Source organism: Tachysurus fulvidraco, chromosome 8, assembly GCF_022655615.1.
Source record: "Tachysurus fulvidraco isolate hzauxx_2018 chromosome 8, HZAU_PFXX_2.0, whole genome shotgun sequence".
NCBI classification, from domain to species: Eukaryota; Metazoa; Chordata; class Actinopteri; order Siluriformes; family Bagridae; genus Tachysurus; species Tachysurus fulvidraco.
In genome coordinates this window covers 21,798,313-21,813,530 of record NC_062525.1, presented here as the reverse complement: position 1 = coordinate 21,813,530, position 15,218 = coordinate 21,798,313, and the positions used below count along the sequence as shown (strand labels likewise).

Below are 15,218 nucleotides of genomic sequence, written 5' to 3'. Positions count from 1 at the left end.
TCTCTTATTGGATCTCTCCTGGAATTATTTACTCTTTTGTTCGTGTATAGATTTAAAAACTAACCAAAATTAAATGATGGCTCTCTATCTCTGAATGCTAAGAGGTAAAGTTCACAATGAGCATGAAACTCAGTTATCACATTAAACCTCAGAGAAGCCAATTTGTCTCTCCATAAATATGCACCATAATATTCGGGACAAGATTCTCTCATCGGATAAGTGGTAGAAAATGAGTGAGTGAGAGTGAGAGATTCTCTCATGTTGCGTCGTAATCTTTAAATCGGACAGTGAAAAAAACGATGTAAGAACCGTCTAAAAGGAGGGTGTGTGGTAGCTTAGTGAATGTGTCAGGCTACCAGTTGGAAGGTTATGAGTTCAATCCCAACCAGGTCCACCAAGCTGCCACTGTTGGGCCCCTGAGCAAGGCCCTTAACCCTCAATTGTATAAACATGAGATTCTGTAAGTCGCTCTGCTCTACCAAACTGGAGAAATCAGAAGACTGGCATCAGTTATATTAATACCGCTGTTGAGTTCTGGATTGTGATTGGTCAGAAGGTGTTGATTTATTTTCTATAGCAGCTGCTCTAATTAACAGTGCATCTGCAAATCGCAGGTGTATTTTAATGTGCTTGTTCTAATACGATGCCTTTAAAACAGAGGACTCTCAGCACAATACACAACATGCTTCTCAGCAGTTTTGTATGTAAATTACACCATGCACAGCAAACAGGAGCTAAACTACAAGGCTGTGCTAACAATCTGATGTGAATTCTTTATACTTTGAATGCTAAGAGGTAGAGTTCACAATGAGCATTAAACTCAGTTATCACCATACACCCATTTGTCTCGCCATAAATATGCATCATAATATTCGAGACAAGATTCTCTCGTGTTGCGTCGTAATCTTTAAATCGGACAGTGAAAAAAATGACGTAAGAACCATCTAAAAGGAGGGCATGTGGTAGCTTAGTGATTAATGTGTCAGGCTACCAGTCAGAAGGTTATGAGTTCAATCCCAGGTCCACCAAGCTGCCACTGTTGAGCAATCATAATATTCGAGACAAGATTCTCTCGTGTTGCATCGTAATCATTCAATCGGACAGTGAAAAAAACGACGTAAGAACCGTCTAAAAGGAGGGCGTGTGTTATTTTAGTGTGTAATATGTTGGGCTACCAATCGGAAGGTTATGAGTTCAATCCCTGGCCCACCAAGCTGCCACTGTTGGGTCCCTGAGCAAGGCCCTTATAACCCTCAATTGTATAAACATGAGATAATGTAAGTCTCTCTGGTATATAAGGGCGTCTACTAAATGTAAAAGACCAGGCGTGAAATTAGCCTGTTTAACAGTATAATTACACTGATCTATAGGTTATGAGTGTGACGTAATAGTATGCTAGTTTTAGCAGATTAGCTAAACCCACTTTCATCAAGTAAATAAGTCCGTATTAAGACACACACTGTCGTGATTTTTGTCTTTATTACATTAGCAGCCTGGTTTTGGACAGCAGTTATGGTCCCTCATCGTTAGCCCCGCTCTATTTACTAACGTCACTACACTATAGCCGATTGTGTCCAATGAGCGTTGAGGGTGCGTGCTGAAAGTTCTGAGAGCGCGAGAGCATCTGAGTGTGGCAGAGTGGACGCAGGTGTGCGCGCGTGTATGTGCATGGACGTGTTTTACATCTTTAACGTGAAAGAACGTGACGTTTCGTCTGGTCAGAGGATGGACCGATAAAAAGAAAAAAAGAAAAGTAACCGTTGTTCTTTTCTTTTGGGTTCTTTTTAAGAAAACAAAAAACAAAAAGAGTGTCTCGCGCACAGACCCGGTGGCTGGTGACGTTAGGAGGTGAAACTGCGTCAGAGCGCACGCGCGCATCCTTTCTGTTACATAGATACTCTGTAGTCTCGCGTGGGGGAAAAATGATGACAGAAAATGGCGAGAAAGAGAATGGGGATCACCAGGACCTGCAGCGTTCACCGGGTTCCGGTACAATCCGCCCCGAATCCAAGGTAAGTCAGAGCGCGAGCGCCACGCGCGTTTCGGTTAGAGCGGATGCGCGTTCGTTTGGCGTTGCCAAAAATGTCTCTACTTTTTTGTTCCATGGAGGTGATGTTTATTTTCAATTTAGCGTCAGAACATTAAACTTAAGGACTGAACAAAAATATGCAAACGATCAGGCAAACTAGAACACCGAGGAGAATAATAAAAGAGTTTTTAATGACTGAGCTGATCTGGATTACAGCCCAAAGTACCAAAGAATAAAAATAAAATGATATATGAGTGTAAAGAACAGAACAGGATGTAGATGTACAAAAGTGTAAAAACGATGTACATAGTGATGGAGCCATGAACGCAGGACTGGAGCGAAAACCAAGAAGAACCTGCAATCAAGGGACCGAAGAACTGAAGGATAAAATGTGGATATAAATCAGTGTTTCAGGAATTGAGTTTTTTTTAAGTAGTAAAGAACGATGATGTTTCTGTGCCGTTTTATCAGTAAATTTCAGTGGAATGTTTTGTGTTTTGGTGTAATGTGATTAAAAAAAGAAGTATATGAAAAAACTAAATAATCCAAAATTAAGATGAAAAAAAAAATGGAATTAAAGTTGGAGAAAGTTCAACTTATCCATTTTCTTTTTGCCACAAAAATCCTATATACCACAATGTACCGAAACCACACATTGTCAAAAATGTGAGCATGTGACTTACAGGTGTTTCTTGTTGGCCAGGTGTGTCCTGTTGGATTGATTGATTGATTGATTGATTGATTGAGCTCTAGGTATTCACCTGCATTTGTTGTTAAAAAGGATAAAAGATCATAAGCTGTCTATTAGAGAAGTGCAAGCCATTGAGAAAAGGAGGAAAATCAATTTAATCAATTGCATAAGTACAAATACAAAGATGAGCTACACAAGTCCTGGATCAAGTCCAGGACAAACCTCTGCCAAATTGATGGAAAATCTAACGTGAGGAGAAAGAATGGATCTGTCCATGATCCAAATATACAAGCTCATCAGTCAAGCATGATGGAGGATGTGTCATGACTTGAGCTTGCATGGATGCTTCTGGAACATTGTAACTGATCTTTGGTGATCACAGAAACATTTTGCATCCAATCTAACTGGGAGGAACGTCGTCGTGCGTCAAGACGATGATTCAAAACACACTGGCAACTCAACAAAGGACTTAAAACAACTTACTCAATTAAAGGTGCTGCAGTACAAACCAGGAAAAGCAGAAGAATGAAACTTTTTTTGTGTAATTAGTGGGTTTTTGCTTTGGTGCAGATATTACAAGCTAGGCATCTGAAGCCAAATATTAAATGGGATTTTATTTGCCTTCCATTTGGTTATAATAGTTTTGCTCATCTAACAATGGGGTAAGCTAAACTTTAAAAAGCTCTGTACATTGTCAGTATTTTTTTAATTATTTGAACAGTGTAGTTACTACTGGCAATGGAATAAGTAAAAGATTAAACAGTTGATCTGCCAAATTCCTTTACTTTGTCATTTATTTTCAAAATTATAATGGGACCTACTTTAGTAAAAGGCTGTTGCACTTGTTTAGTTTCTGGATAAACTCTTTCAATGGTTATATTTTGGCATTCTCAGCTGAATATGAAGCCTTTCCAAACTGCACATGTTTCTTTTTTGCATGTACAGTATATAAGTCTGATAACCTGATGCCAATGTTGTTTTTTGGTCTCATTTGTTGGTTACATTTATATTTTTACTTCATTTTTTGGACCAAGATAAAATACACAACACAACAGCTGTTGTACATCCATGACACAAACCCACATAATTTCAATTATACATTTGTATATATAATACATATAGTACAATAATACATTCAATGCACAGCCATGGTTCACCAATGCCTAAGACAGGGGTCGGCAACCTTAAACGCTCAAAGAGCCATTTGGACCTGTTTCCCACAGAAAAAAAAACACAGGGAGCCACAAAACCCTTTTGACACCTAAAATGAAGATAACACTGCATATATCATTTTTTACCTTTATGGAAAGTGTAGAAAAAAACTGTAGTGTGTTGCATTTATGAAATCAATGAACTGCTACAGAGTAAACGAAATTTTATTTCTGCAGGCAAAGAAAAATATTTTGAACAGTTTGAACTAACCTTAACAAAAAAGATGCTGGTTTGAAGGTTACTTTCAGATAAAATTTTCATGACATCAAAATTTTAACTTGCTGGCTGCAGCAAACCAAAAATGCGTCTGCTTCTGTGTGTCGGCAGTTATGACGCATATTTTGAGCGACAAACAAATTAAAGACGGTTTATTTTAATGTTACAAGAGCCTCATAATCTTAGAATTTAGAATTACATTTTTTTTAAAAACTATCTCTAACTAAAATAAAATAAATTTAAATTAAATATTTATTTTCCAAATCTACAGGGAGCTGCAGCAGAGGGAGGAAAGAGCCACTTGTGGCTCCGAAGGCATGGGTTCACGACCCCTGGCCTAAGATATTAACTTAACTGGCTCAACTCAGCTATAGGATCTACCAAATAAATTTAAAGGACCAAGTGGAAAAATCTGGAAATGGTCTGACAGCTTGTGGGTTTATGTAGCACTGTGGTCCTGGAGGAACGTTATTATGTACTGTGTTAACTATACATGTCTGAAAGGCTTGACTTAACTTGACAACTTTGATAACAAAGTCATTGAATGCCTGATTCTCATACACCTGAGTACTGCAACTTGTTCCCTTTCAGTTTGGTTAACAGATCAGTGGATGCTGCTGTAATTATGGGAGTGCAGTTTGTACAGTATCATCTGAACATCAGTGGCACATGTGCTAGAATTCACCTTGTGGTCTATAAGTCTGTAACACAGATGAATGTTGACATGTAAATGGATATGCAACTTTTTGACTAATCATTAGCAGTATGAGTGGAACCCTATCTACCAGCCAGCCAGTTGATCATCATAGTGTCACCACGCTTATATATCTAGTCAGGAAAGGGGGAAAGAGCAATTATCGGCAGGTAGTAGAATTTTTATGACCCAGAGTGTGGAAATAATAACCTAAGTACCCTCCTGCAACTGCCTCCCACCCCATTAGCCATCAAGTAAACAAGTGTTAATGTCATGACTCCAATCACAAAGATAGCACAGAAGCATATGCAATGTGCACTTCTTTTAACAGCTACAGAAACTCAGCCTTTTATAGCACATACATACTTATACAGTCATCTCTGAAAGCTTCTGCTGCAGCATGTTATCCAATGTGCTGTGAAAGTCATTGGCTACAACCTACGATCCCTCACTAAATTACACCACTCTAGAGCAGTGAACTGATCCATGATGATTGCTACTGGTCCCACACCCCCTGGATATCTTGTCATGGCTCTATCTCTGTCAAGCAAGCAGATATATTTCACACACAGGCAATCTGCTGAAGTGATTGTTCGCAAGACAAGACAATTTTGAGAGAAATACGTTTTAATACAGCATCTTGTCTGGGCTCTAACCTCACAAGGGTGAGGTCCCAGGCTTGGCTGTTGTATAAGAGCAGTGGGTAAAACCGTTCTGAGATGCAGTGACACGTTTAGTGCCTCATGAGACACCGTGCATAATGCTACAGTGTGCAATAATGGAGAAAGGGTAGTACTTTAGTGCCAGACAATGGACTATGACTAAGAGTGCACACTATTTGAAGAAAAAAATTCACTTGAAATTCTATGTACCATTCATGTGCTGTTGTGTCACAGTCCTTGGCATACACTTTCCTATGAGAAGCCACAACTATGGGTGTATGGCTTATGGTTGCCAGATTGAGGCAGGAGGGGTGGCTGAGGAGTAAGCTGATATTGCTAAAATCTCATATTGGTAAAATAACTTGAAATATACACAGAAGGCCATAAGACGAGTGCATCATGTGTAGCTCCATTTGAGAGCAGTCAATAGTGAGTTATTTTGGCATTGGCAAAGAGCTTTACCTGTGCCTTGCCAAAGCTCCCAGGGCTGCAATACCACTTTCTTGGGCACATGCAGTGTCTTGACAACATGTCTGCTGCACCCCTGTGTGAGACACTCTCGGTGAGGCTAATTATGTTTGGATCAGCATGTGTTTCTTCTATGTCAGGCACCATCCAAACGTGCATGCCACCTTGGAGAATGATGAACTCGAACATCACAACATCACGTGAGCTAGAATATGGCAGCATCTCAAAATTGGCAGAAATCATTTGAGGGTTAAGAGACACTGGGGATTCATATGTAGTTATAATAAGCAGTGTTCACCAGTTTATTTGTTATTGTTAATACGATAAAGTCGTATATGGAGTGATAGAACAACAGTTTGGTTAGCAGCACAGTTTTGGACACCGAATGATCTGGAGAGCAGACGGAGAGGAATGGAGTGATATTTTCTGTTCCCCTGCAACTGGGTGACATTTTACATCTTTTATGATGTTTTTCTTCATATTGCAGTGTATTTTTTTTATTATTTTTTTTAGGAATCTGATGACAGTGATGTTAAAGAAATCAGACTAGAGCTCCAGGGAAAATAAATCTAATCTAATCAAATCAAATCTCTCATCTTGTGCGATGAGTTCTATTTATATTTACAGCTCTCTTTTTTGGGAAAAAGCAGAACTCATCTCCTTTATCTTTTCTCAGCTCTTCCCTTCACATGCAAACTATGTAGTTAGGTGGAATTACTAAAACCTTTTTACTAATAACACATGATATATTGTCCAACACAGTAATTAATGAATAACATTTTTTAATAACAAAACTGTTTGAAACTGATATCAACGATGCAGTAACTTTTGCTTGTTTTTTCCCCTTTTCCCCTTTTTTTTTGCCAAAATATGCATTTCTTTCACTAATTTAAGATCATGTTATCAGAATACTAATAGCATGTTCACCTTGTGGACACATGAGAATACTAGTTCTTTCACACATGGGAATACTAGTGTCTAAACAGTATATTATATACATATACTATATATATATACAGTGGTATGAAAGTGTTGGCCCCTTCCTGATTTTTTTATTTTTTTGCATGTTTGTCACACTTGAACTGTTTCAGATCATCAAACAAATGTAAATATTAGTAAAAGTTAACACAAGTAAACACAACATGCAGTATTTAAATTAATATTTTTATTAAGGGAAAACAAAATCAAACCCACATTTCCCTGTGTGAAAAAGTGTCGTGTGTCGTTGTCCCCATCACTTATCTGTGGTAAATCACACCTGAGTTCATTTCTCCAGCCACACCCAGGCCTGATTACTGCCGCACATGTTCACAATCAAGAAATCACTTAAATAAGACCTGACTGACAAAGTGAAGTTGACCAAAAGATCCTCAAAAGCTACACATCATGCCGAGATCCAAAGAAATTCAGGAACAAATGAGAGAAAATAATTGAGCTCTATCAGTCTGGAAAAGGTTATAAAGCCATTTCTAAAGCTTTGGGACTCCAGCAAGCCACAGTGAGAGCCATTCTCCACAAATGGCAAAAACATGGAATGGGGTGAACCTTCTCAGGAGTGGCCGGCCAACCATAATTACCCTAAGAATGCAGCGATGAATTATCCAAAATGTCACAAAAGACCCCACAACAACATCCAAAGAACGGCAGGCCTCACTTGCCTCATTTAAGGTCAGTGTTCATGATGAAACCCGCTGCTGATCAAAAAGAACATAAAGATTTGCCAGAAAACATCTTGATTATCCCCAAGACTTTTGGGAAAATACTCTGTTAAAAATTTTGGAAGGTGTGTGTCCCATTTCAAAAGAACATCATACCAACAGTAAAATATGGTGGTGGTAGTGTGATGTTCTGGGGCTGTTTTGCTGCTTCAGGACCTTGAAGACTTGCTGTGATCAAGATTACAAACACATCTGTTTAACTCTGCATTTACTGAATGAGCACTGAGCTGTTTCACACTGACTGCACTTTTTATCCAAATCACTTTTACTCCTGTTTTATTCTTTTTAACACATTTTAAACTGTTTTTATTAAAATCACATTTATTTTCTTTAATTGTTCTTTGTTTTTATTATGATTTTATCGTGTTTCTTATTTCATTTATATATATTTTTTTCTCTCTTATAAATTGTTTTCTAATTTCTATGTAAAGCACTTTGAATGACCTCTGTGTATGAAATGTGTTATACAAATAAACTTGCCTTGCCTTGCCTTGATAAATGGAACCAAGAATTCTGCTGTCTACCAAAAAATCCTGAAGGACATCTGTTCATGACCTCAAGCTGAAGCAAACTTCTGCAGCAGGACAATGATCCAAAACACACCAGCAACTCCACCTCTGAATGGCTGAAAAAAACCAAAATGAAGACTTTGGAGTGGCCTAGTCAAAGTCCTGACCTGAATCCTATTGATATGCTGTGGCGGGAATTAAAAAGGCTCGAAAACCCTCCAATGGGGCTGAATAACATCACTTCTGCAAAGATGACTGGACAAATTCCTCCACAGTGCTGTAACAGACTCATTGCAGGTTATCGCAAATGCTTGATTGCAGTTCTTGCTGCTAAGGGTGGACCAACCAGTTATTAGGTTTAGGGGCCATGTAGGTTTGGATTTTGTTTTCCTTTGTTAATAAAAACGTTCAACTAAAAACTGCATGTTGTGTTTACTTGTTATTTTTGACTAATATTTAAATTTGTTTGCTATGAAACATTAAAGTGTTAATGTTTCATAGCAAACAAATTTAAATATTAAGCATTAACTAGTTTAATTTGTTTAGTTAGTTCTTCTAGTTAAAAAACATTAAAGAAACAGAAGAGATAAAAAAAAGAAATAAATATAAGTAGAAGAAGAAAATGAGAATACAAATGAATACATACAATTGAAGTTTAAAATTAATCTAAAATTTCAATTACTATATATCTCTCCTGAACCCTAATGAGCAAGCCGGAGGCGACGGCAGAAAGGAAAAACTCCATGAGATGATATGTGAAAGATCCTTGAGAGGCTCAGAAAGGAACCCATTTGGGTGACACTGAACAGTAAATAATGTCAATGTAAATAATGTCCTTTCTACAACAGTTTATAATAGTGCAACTGAGAGCTCCTGAGAAACTAATGTGTCAACTCTGAGCTCACCATTGACCCAAAATTAATTCCTTCCTGTCAAAGTTTTCAAATGATTGCTGACAAAGACCGGACCATACAGCTGCCTGACTCCACAATGGTTCAAAGAAGGCATGACAGTCTCCGGGCAGCTCCATCCACAACAATACCATGAGTCACTGACTGACCATGCAGATCAATCCCTGGCAGGGTGACCACCGGGCGATGAGACTCCAGCCAGGGGTAGAACATCAGGATTAACGAAGTAGCTCTGTAAGAAGAGACGATCAGACTAGGGACTCGGAACACTGGGAGCTCGGGAGTGGCATATATAACTCGACAGAGAGAGAGGGGAGAAAATTAACAGCTAGCATTGACTGGTATTGTTTGATACCATTTATTAATATATTTATTTACTGTGATTTTCATTACATTTAATAGATTTTTGAGTACAAATGTGAATTTTCTTTAGATATTCACTTGTTTATCTCCGGATATAAAATCATCACTGGTACACTGATCCATATCAACCTTTAATCTTCTATGTTTTCAGATTTCAGGGAGCTTTTGTTATCATATATTTATTTGTAGAGTAGAGCTTTGGGCAAATTTGAGGTTGGCAGTTTGGACAAGTTATGGACAATAGTCGCTCTCTCTTGCTCTCTCTCTCTCGCTCTCTCTCACTCTCTCTCTCTCACACACACACACATACAGCTCCTGCCAGCCTGAATAATTGTAACTGATGGTGATGTTTCAGCTGAGATGTAAGCAGCCCTGACAGAAACAGATAGAGTGATGACAGCCATTACACACTGATATTAATGCTCACCTGCCCAACAGGTCACTTTGTAGGTGTACATTTACTGACTTTAGCCCATTTGTTCCACTACACAAAGTATTGGCACCCCTCTACCTTGTCCGTCCACAAAAAGGAAACAATACCGCTGTCATAACTGGATTATAGCTATCGCTGATCCACTTGAAACTGCAGACACTCACACAGTAACACACAGGTTACAAAGACCTATAGTAAGTAAATGGAGCATGATAAACATGGCCAGTGGTTTAGGTGTAGGAATAAAACAGTCATTAACTACTCATTCTAGAAATGATCAACCTGAACATCCTTTTCAACACACTTGTAGTGTTTGTCTTCACAAAGAAATGTTTGTCTTCACTCTTCTACACCTGTATAACGTACTGATTCATAATCCTACTGTCAGGGTTCACCCTCAACATGGTGGGGTTCCTTTCAAGGGTTCTTTCTTAGATGGTCTCAGGATGCTGTCAGATTGTACATTTTTCATAAGTTAAAGATATGGTTTTTTTTTTTGTTTACTTTAGACTAGCATTTCTGCTTTATTTGATGAGAGCAAAGAAAGAAAATGCACATGTTCAGTGCTTGCCAAACAGAAGAGCACCCAGATACAGTAGCTCCTCTGCATGTTCGCTTAATTAACTGCGCCACTGCTTTTATGTGCTGTACAAATAAAACAGAATTAATAGTCTTATACTCTATAAGCACAATGTTAAATATTAATTTAGTTATTTTTTTGCAGTGCAACAAATAACACGTTTGGGGCTTCCAGCTTATTTGGAGATATTTTCTTCTAGTTTATTTGGAGTATCATGGGTAATCAGTGTAGCTTAATTTAGCTGCCAACCTTAAAGGGATTGAATTTGCTCATTAAATTTCTACAGTGTAATTAATGTGCCCACATTATAAATTCTCCACGGAGGAGTTGCTGCGTGTTAGAGATGGAGTTGCTGTATGACACCACACATCACATGACACTTTCTTTGTATGTCTGCTCTTACGGGGTCTTTTGTCCCTTGTTAGAGAACCTAAGAGATGCTTGTTTAAGGTAAAGAGAGATAGTGTGTGTGGTGTTTAGGGGCATCAACTTGATCTTCAAGGTGCAAAATTGAGTTCATGAAGAAACCGCCTGCTGTTTTTAGATTTCAGGATTCTAGACAAGGGTTAGTGTGCTTTAAACCATCAGCTTATTATGACTATTTTCACACAGTTCCTTCTGTTTGTGTGCACATGCGCATAATTTAAAAAAGCCTGCCATGCTATCATTAATTATTCTGTGCATCTCCGACTCTATTTTTAGAGCCTAGGCTTGAAAAGCAGCTGCAATAATAGCGTGTGTGTAATAGTTTTGGTTAAAGACAATCCACAGTAATAAAACTGTGATTTGCAGCTGGTATTTCAGTTGTTTATCTCTTTGTCTCTTTCTCTCAGTCTGTCACGTCACAAGGGGAATTAGTGCCCAGGGTGCACTGGGACACAACAAACACACACACATACGATATGCGCAGTACATAGACATTGGTGTCAGAATAAGCCTAAGACATTCTCACTTTGTCACAATCTGTCTGTGGTGATTTGCATCAGTTATTGAAAGGTTGTTGTCATCAACATTTGCTGAAACATAGCTGTGTGTCATCAGCATAGTATTGAACGATAACACCATATTTCTAATAATTGCGCCTAAAGGTACTGTGTATATACAATATATGGAGGAAAAAATAGGCTAAGAACAGAACCATGTGGGAAACCAAATTTTATTTTTGTATACATAAGCAGGTCCCCGTTAACATTAACATGTTGATCAATCTAGTAATTTTCTTCAAGCACTTGGGTTTTGTAGGCTAGTGATTTAGTATGTTACCACATTGTGTTTTTGTATGCTGTCTGTGAGAAGGCATGGACATCTTTCCATACGGAATTATTTTACGTGCATTCCGGATATGAACGCAAAAACTGAGGACATTATCCTTGTTGTAAAAGAGTAGGTGGGCAATGATACATCAAGTCTACCTTTCAAATGAATAAGGCCATTGTTTTTTTTCTTTTCGAAAACCAAAAACCTTGATTAACTGAGATCAGCATCTGGGTTGAGACTTATGTGCCAGTGTCTGCCGCGGCTTATAAAGTCACAATCTCTAATTTATGTTCTCTTATTAGTGATGAAGCTATTATTAAGGGATTGACTAGATTTGGAAAATTGTGGACTGGACTAGAAAACCAATGGTCTAATTGTGTCTCTGGACTAGAAAATTGTGGTGAAAAATTGCCTGCTGGGTTGCAAAATACAGCATTTACATGTTATCTTCCAGGAAACATGTTTACATGCTCTTGATCTGTCCCCTGACACACCAGACAGGTCTTTTCACTTTTTAGATGGTGTGTGCTGGCACAGAACGTTTGAGGTGTTTTGAATGCTGGGTTATCTGTAAAGCACAAGCGCTCCACTTAAAGAGCATGTTGTTGATAAGCAAGGCCCACCTGTAGTTGGAGAAAACAGTTCAGAACAGGCAAATACAGAAAGGGATTCCTGTCCAGTTAAGGTGCAGAATGATGCGAAGGACGAATGTTTCTGAGAATATTATGAAAGTTGTTGCTGGGGCAGTGGTGGCTCAAGTGGTTAAGGCTCTGGGTTGTTAACTGAAAGGTCAGGGTAATTGAGCAAGGCCCTTAACCCTCACTGCTCCAGGGGTGCTGTATCATAGCTGCCCTTGTGCTCTGACCCCAACCTCCTCAGTTGGGGTATGTGAAGAAAAGGATTCCACTGTGCTGTAATGTACATGTTACTGATGTTGAGCAGCTGAAAGTTGTGACAGTGATCTATATACAGTTCACCCGATTAATGTTTTCTTAGATGAAACTTATGGAAAACTTTGAACTGGTTGAAAAATCACATCACAGCAATTAGGCAAAGTTCAAAAACTGTCAGGGCTATATGGCAGGCTGTGAAAATTAAAATTAAAAGAAGTGCACATGAGGTTATTTTCATTTTGTGTCTAGTCATGGGACCAAGCTAAATGCAGGAGTGACTGAATGTAAAGGTTTTTTCCATTAAAGAGATAGTGGGGTGTCTGTTTATGGTCAGAATCTCCAAACATTGGCAAGGAAAGAATCATTTTTTACATATTTCCTGCCCAAGTCAGTTGAAACCGTCATTCTTCATCTGCCACGTTTTAAGAAGAAGTAATAACACAGAGAAAAAAGGTGTTAGACAATAGAGACTCCTTAAAGTGGCAGCAGGAAGAGTTAAGTGCTGCACGTACAAATCGATTTGATAATAGTAGCACACTGTGTAATAGAGTGATAAATGCATGTGTTACACCTTGTATTTTCTCCAATCATAGCCTTATTTACAGCACATGTCGTTTTGTAACAAACAAAGCTGCTGTCACGACGCGGGGTAAGGAAGCGGACCCAAATGCAGGATAGCCAAATCAACAGGGTTTAATAACAAAAGGACATGAAACAACACACGGACTAGAGACAGGACAAAGATAACAGTAGATTCCGCGATGCACAAGGCAACGCGGCACAGTTAAATAAACACGGTGATCACAATAGGAAACAGGTGTGTAGACAGGGAGGAGCAGACGAAGGCGGGGCAGACACGTGACGAGGAACATAAACAAACAACTGCACGTGGCCAAAGTCCGGGCTGAGTCATGACAGCTGCATAGTATTTAAATGCCAATTTAATACAATGTACATTCAGGTCTGATAGAACTTTTACTTCAGAACCTGTGGAGATGAGAAGAATAGCTGTTGATTTTTCCGTCTGCTCTTTATACTCTGAGGAGTTTGCAGAAAGACAATGCTCAGATGACCTTAATAACAAAGTGCCTGTGCTGGTTTAAAAACATAAAGTAGTTCTGGTCTCTGAAATGACCTTAACAGGAAGTTTCTACTGCAGTTCATCAGCAGTCCTGTGGGCAAGCACCAGGAGTTGATGGACTGTCTGTTGGGAGTTCTTGATGTGTTAATACACAAAGGTCAGTTGCACAGTATAATTGGATAATTGTTTCTTGATACGTGACATTTTAGATTATACTGGAACATATTGTGTTGTGGGTCTCCTTTTTCTTGACCAGGTGAAATCTCTTGACCTTGTATACCATCGGAGTTTGTTTGAGGCTAGTGATTGTGATGGGTTTGATGACTATTTTTTATCATGTGTAAAATTGTTGCTTGTATGATGAATTTAGTGAAGGGTTAAGTATTCAAATTCAGGGATCGGATGAGGTTATCCAATGTCTGTTCAATTCCACAGTTTGGCAATAGAACCCTTGTATCAATGAGAATATAAAGCTGTAACCTTTAATAAGCTTTTGGCATGTGCAGATGATATCACTCTTCATGGTATGGCAAAAAAAAACAGTATGTTAAATTTTTGAGAAATGTTCTGAGAGTCTACACGAGGATCTCTTAAGCTAGACTCAATTAGCAAAACAACAGAAAACCTTTGGTTTTGCACTAAAGGGAGTGATTTGCCTGAAGCTCCAGAAATAGTGGGGCAAGACCTGAGTGAGAGACGGGGTGTGCATTGAATGTGCATTGAAAAATTTCTGTTCACTTGAGAATATTCATGCTAAGTTGAATAAATGGAAATATTTGCTACCCAAGATATCATATATTGGAAGAGTCCTGATCCAATAGATTTTATTGTTTTAATGCTTTCTCATAAGTGTATGGTTCTGGATCCATCAAGAAATTTCTTTTAATTTCATTATCAGCAGTACAGCACTGCTTTTATTTACTACCAACATCACCAGTACTTAGATGTGGCATGTGCCCAAGGACCCACAACTTTTCATCAAGGTTTCTGCAAGCAGTGTTGCAGGTCCTGTCCTTCTCAGGGGAATGGGAGAGACCCAACTGGTGGTGATTTGAAGAGTGTTTGTTTTTTAACCTGCTGATCTTGACAGAGCTGCTGTAGTCAACTAACATTAGGTTTGAATTGACAGATGAGGTATCTGAAGAGGGAATCATTTTGGCTACCAGCTGAGGAATTGGTTTTTAAGGTGGGATACAAACTGCAAAGTTAGCAATATGGTGTACAAAGCAAAAAAAGTAGAAGTCAGTCCAGTCTTAACAGTGATGGGTTTTTTAAAGAAGAGATTAACTCTAGGATTATGACTAATATAGTTTTTCTAAACGATGTAAATTCGAATTTTCAGGTGATAATCATGATGTGTGCCTGATAACAAGGGGTTTAGGCTGAATATCTGACAGGATTTTCTATTCATAAACTATCTTATAGTAAGTTGTTTGTATTAAATTAACAAAAGAGTCAAAATCAAAGTCTCTCTCTCTCTTTCGCTCTCTCTCTCTTTTCA

General features: G+C 38.5%; 1 protein-coding gene across 1 annotated transcript in view; it reads left to right on the top strand.

Annotated features, from left to right (window-relative positions):
- The first annotated feature begins 1,606 nt into the window (after positions 1–1,606).
- LOC113650598 (SH3 and cysteine-rich domain-containing protein 2) overlaps positions 1,607–15,218 on the top strand; it is a 33,687-nt gene continuing 20,075 nt past the window's right edge. Inside the window, exon 1 of the mRNA XM_027159019.2 lies at positions 1,607–2,012. Coding sequence (XP_027014820.1) covers positions 1,923–2,012 — 90 coding nt within the window. The 5' untranslated portion in view covers positions 1,607–1,922. The remainder of the gene's footprint in view (positions 2,013–15,218) is intronic.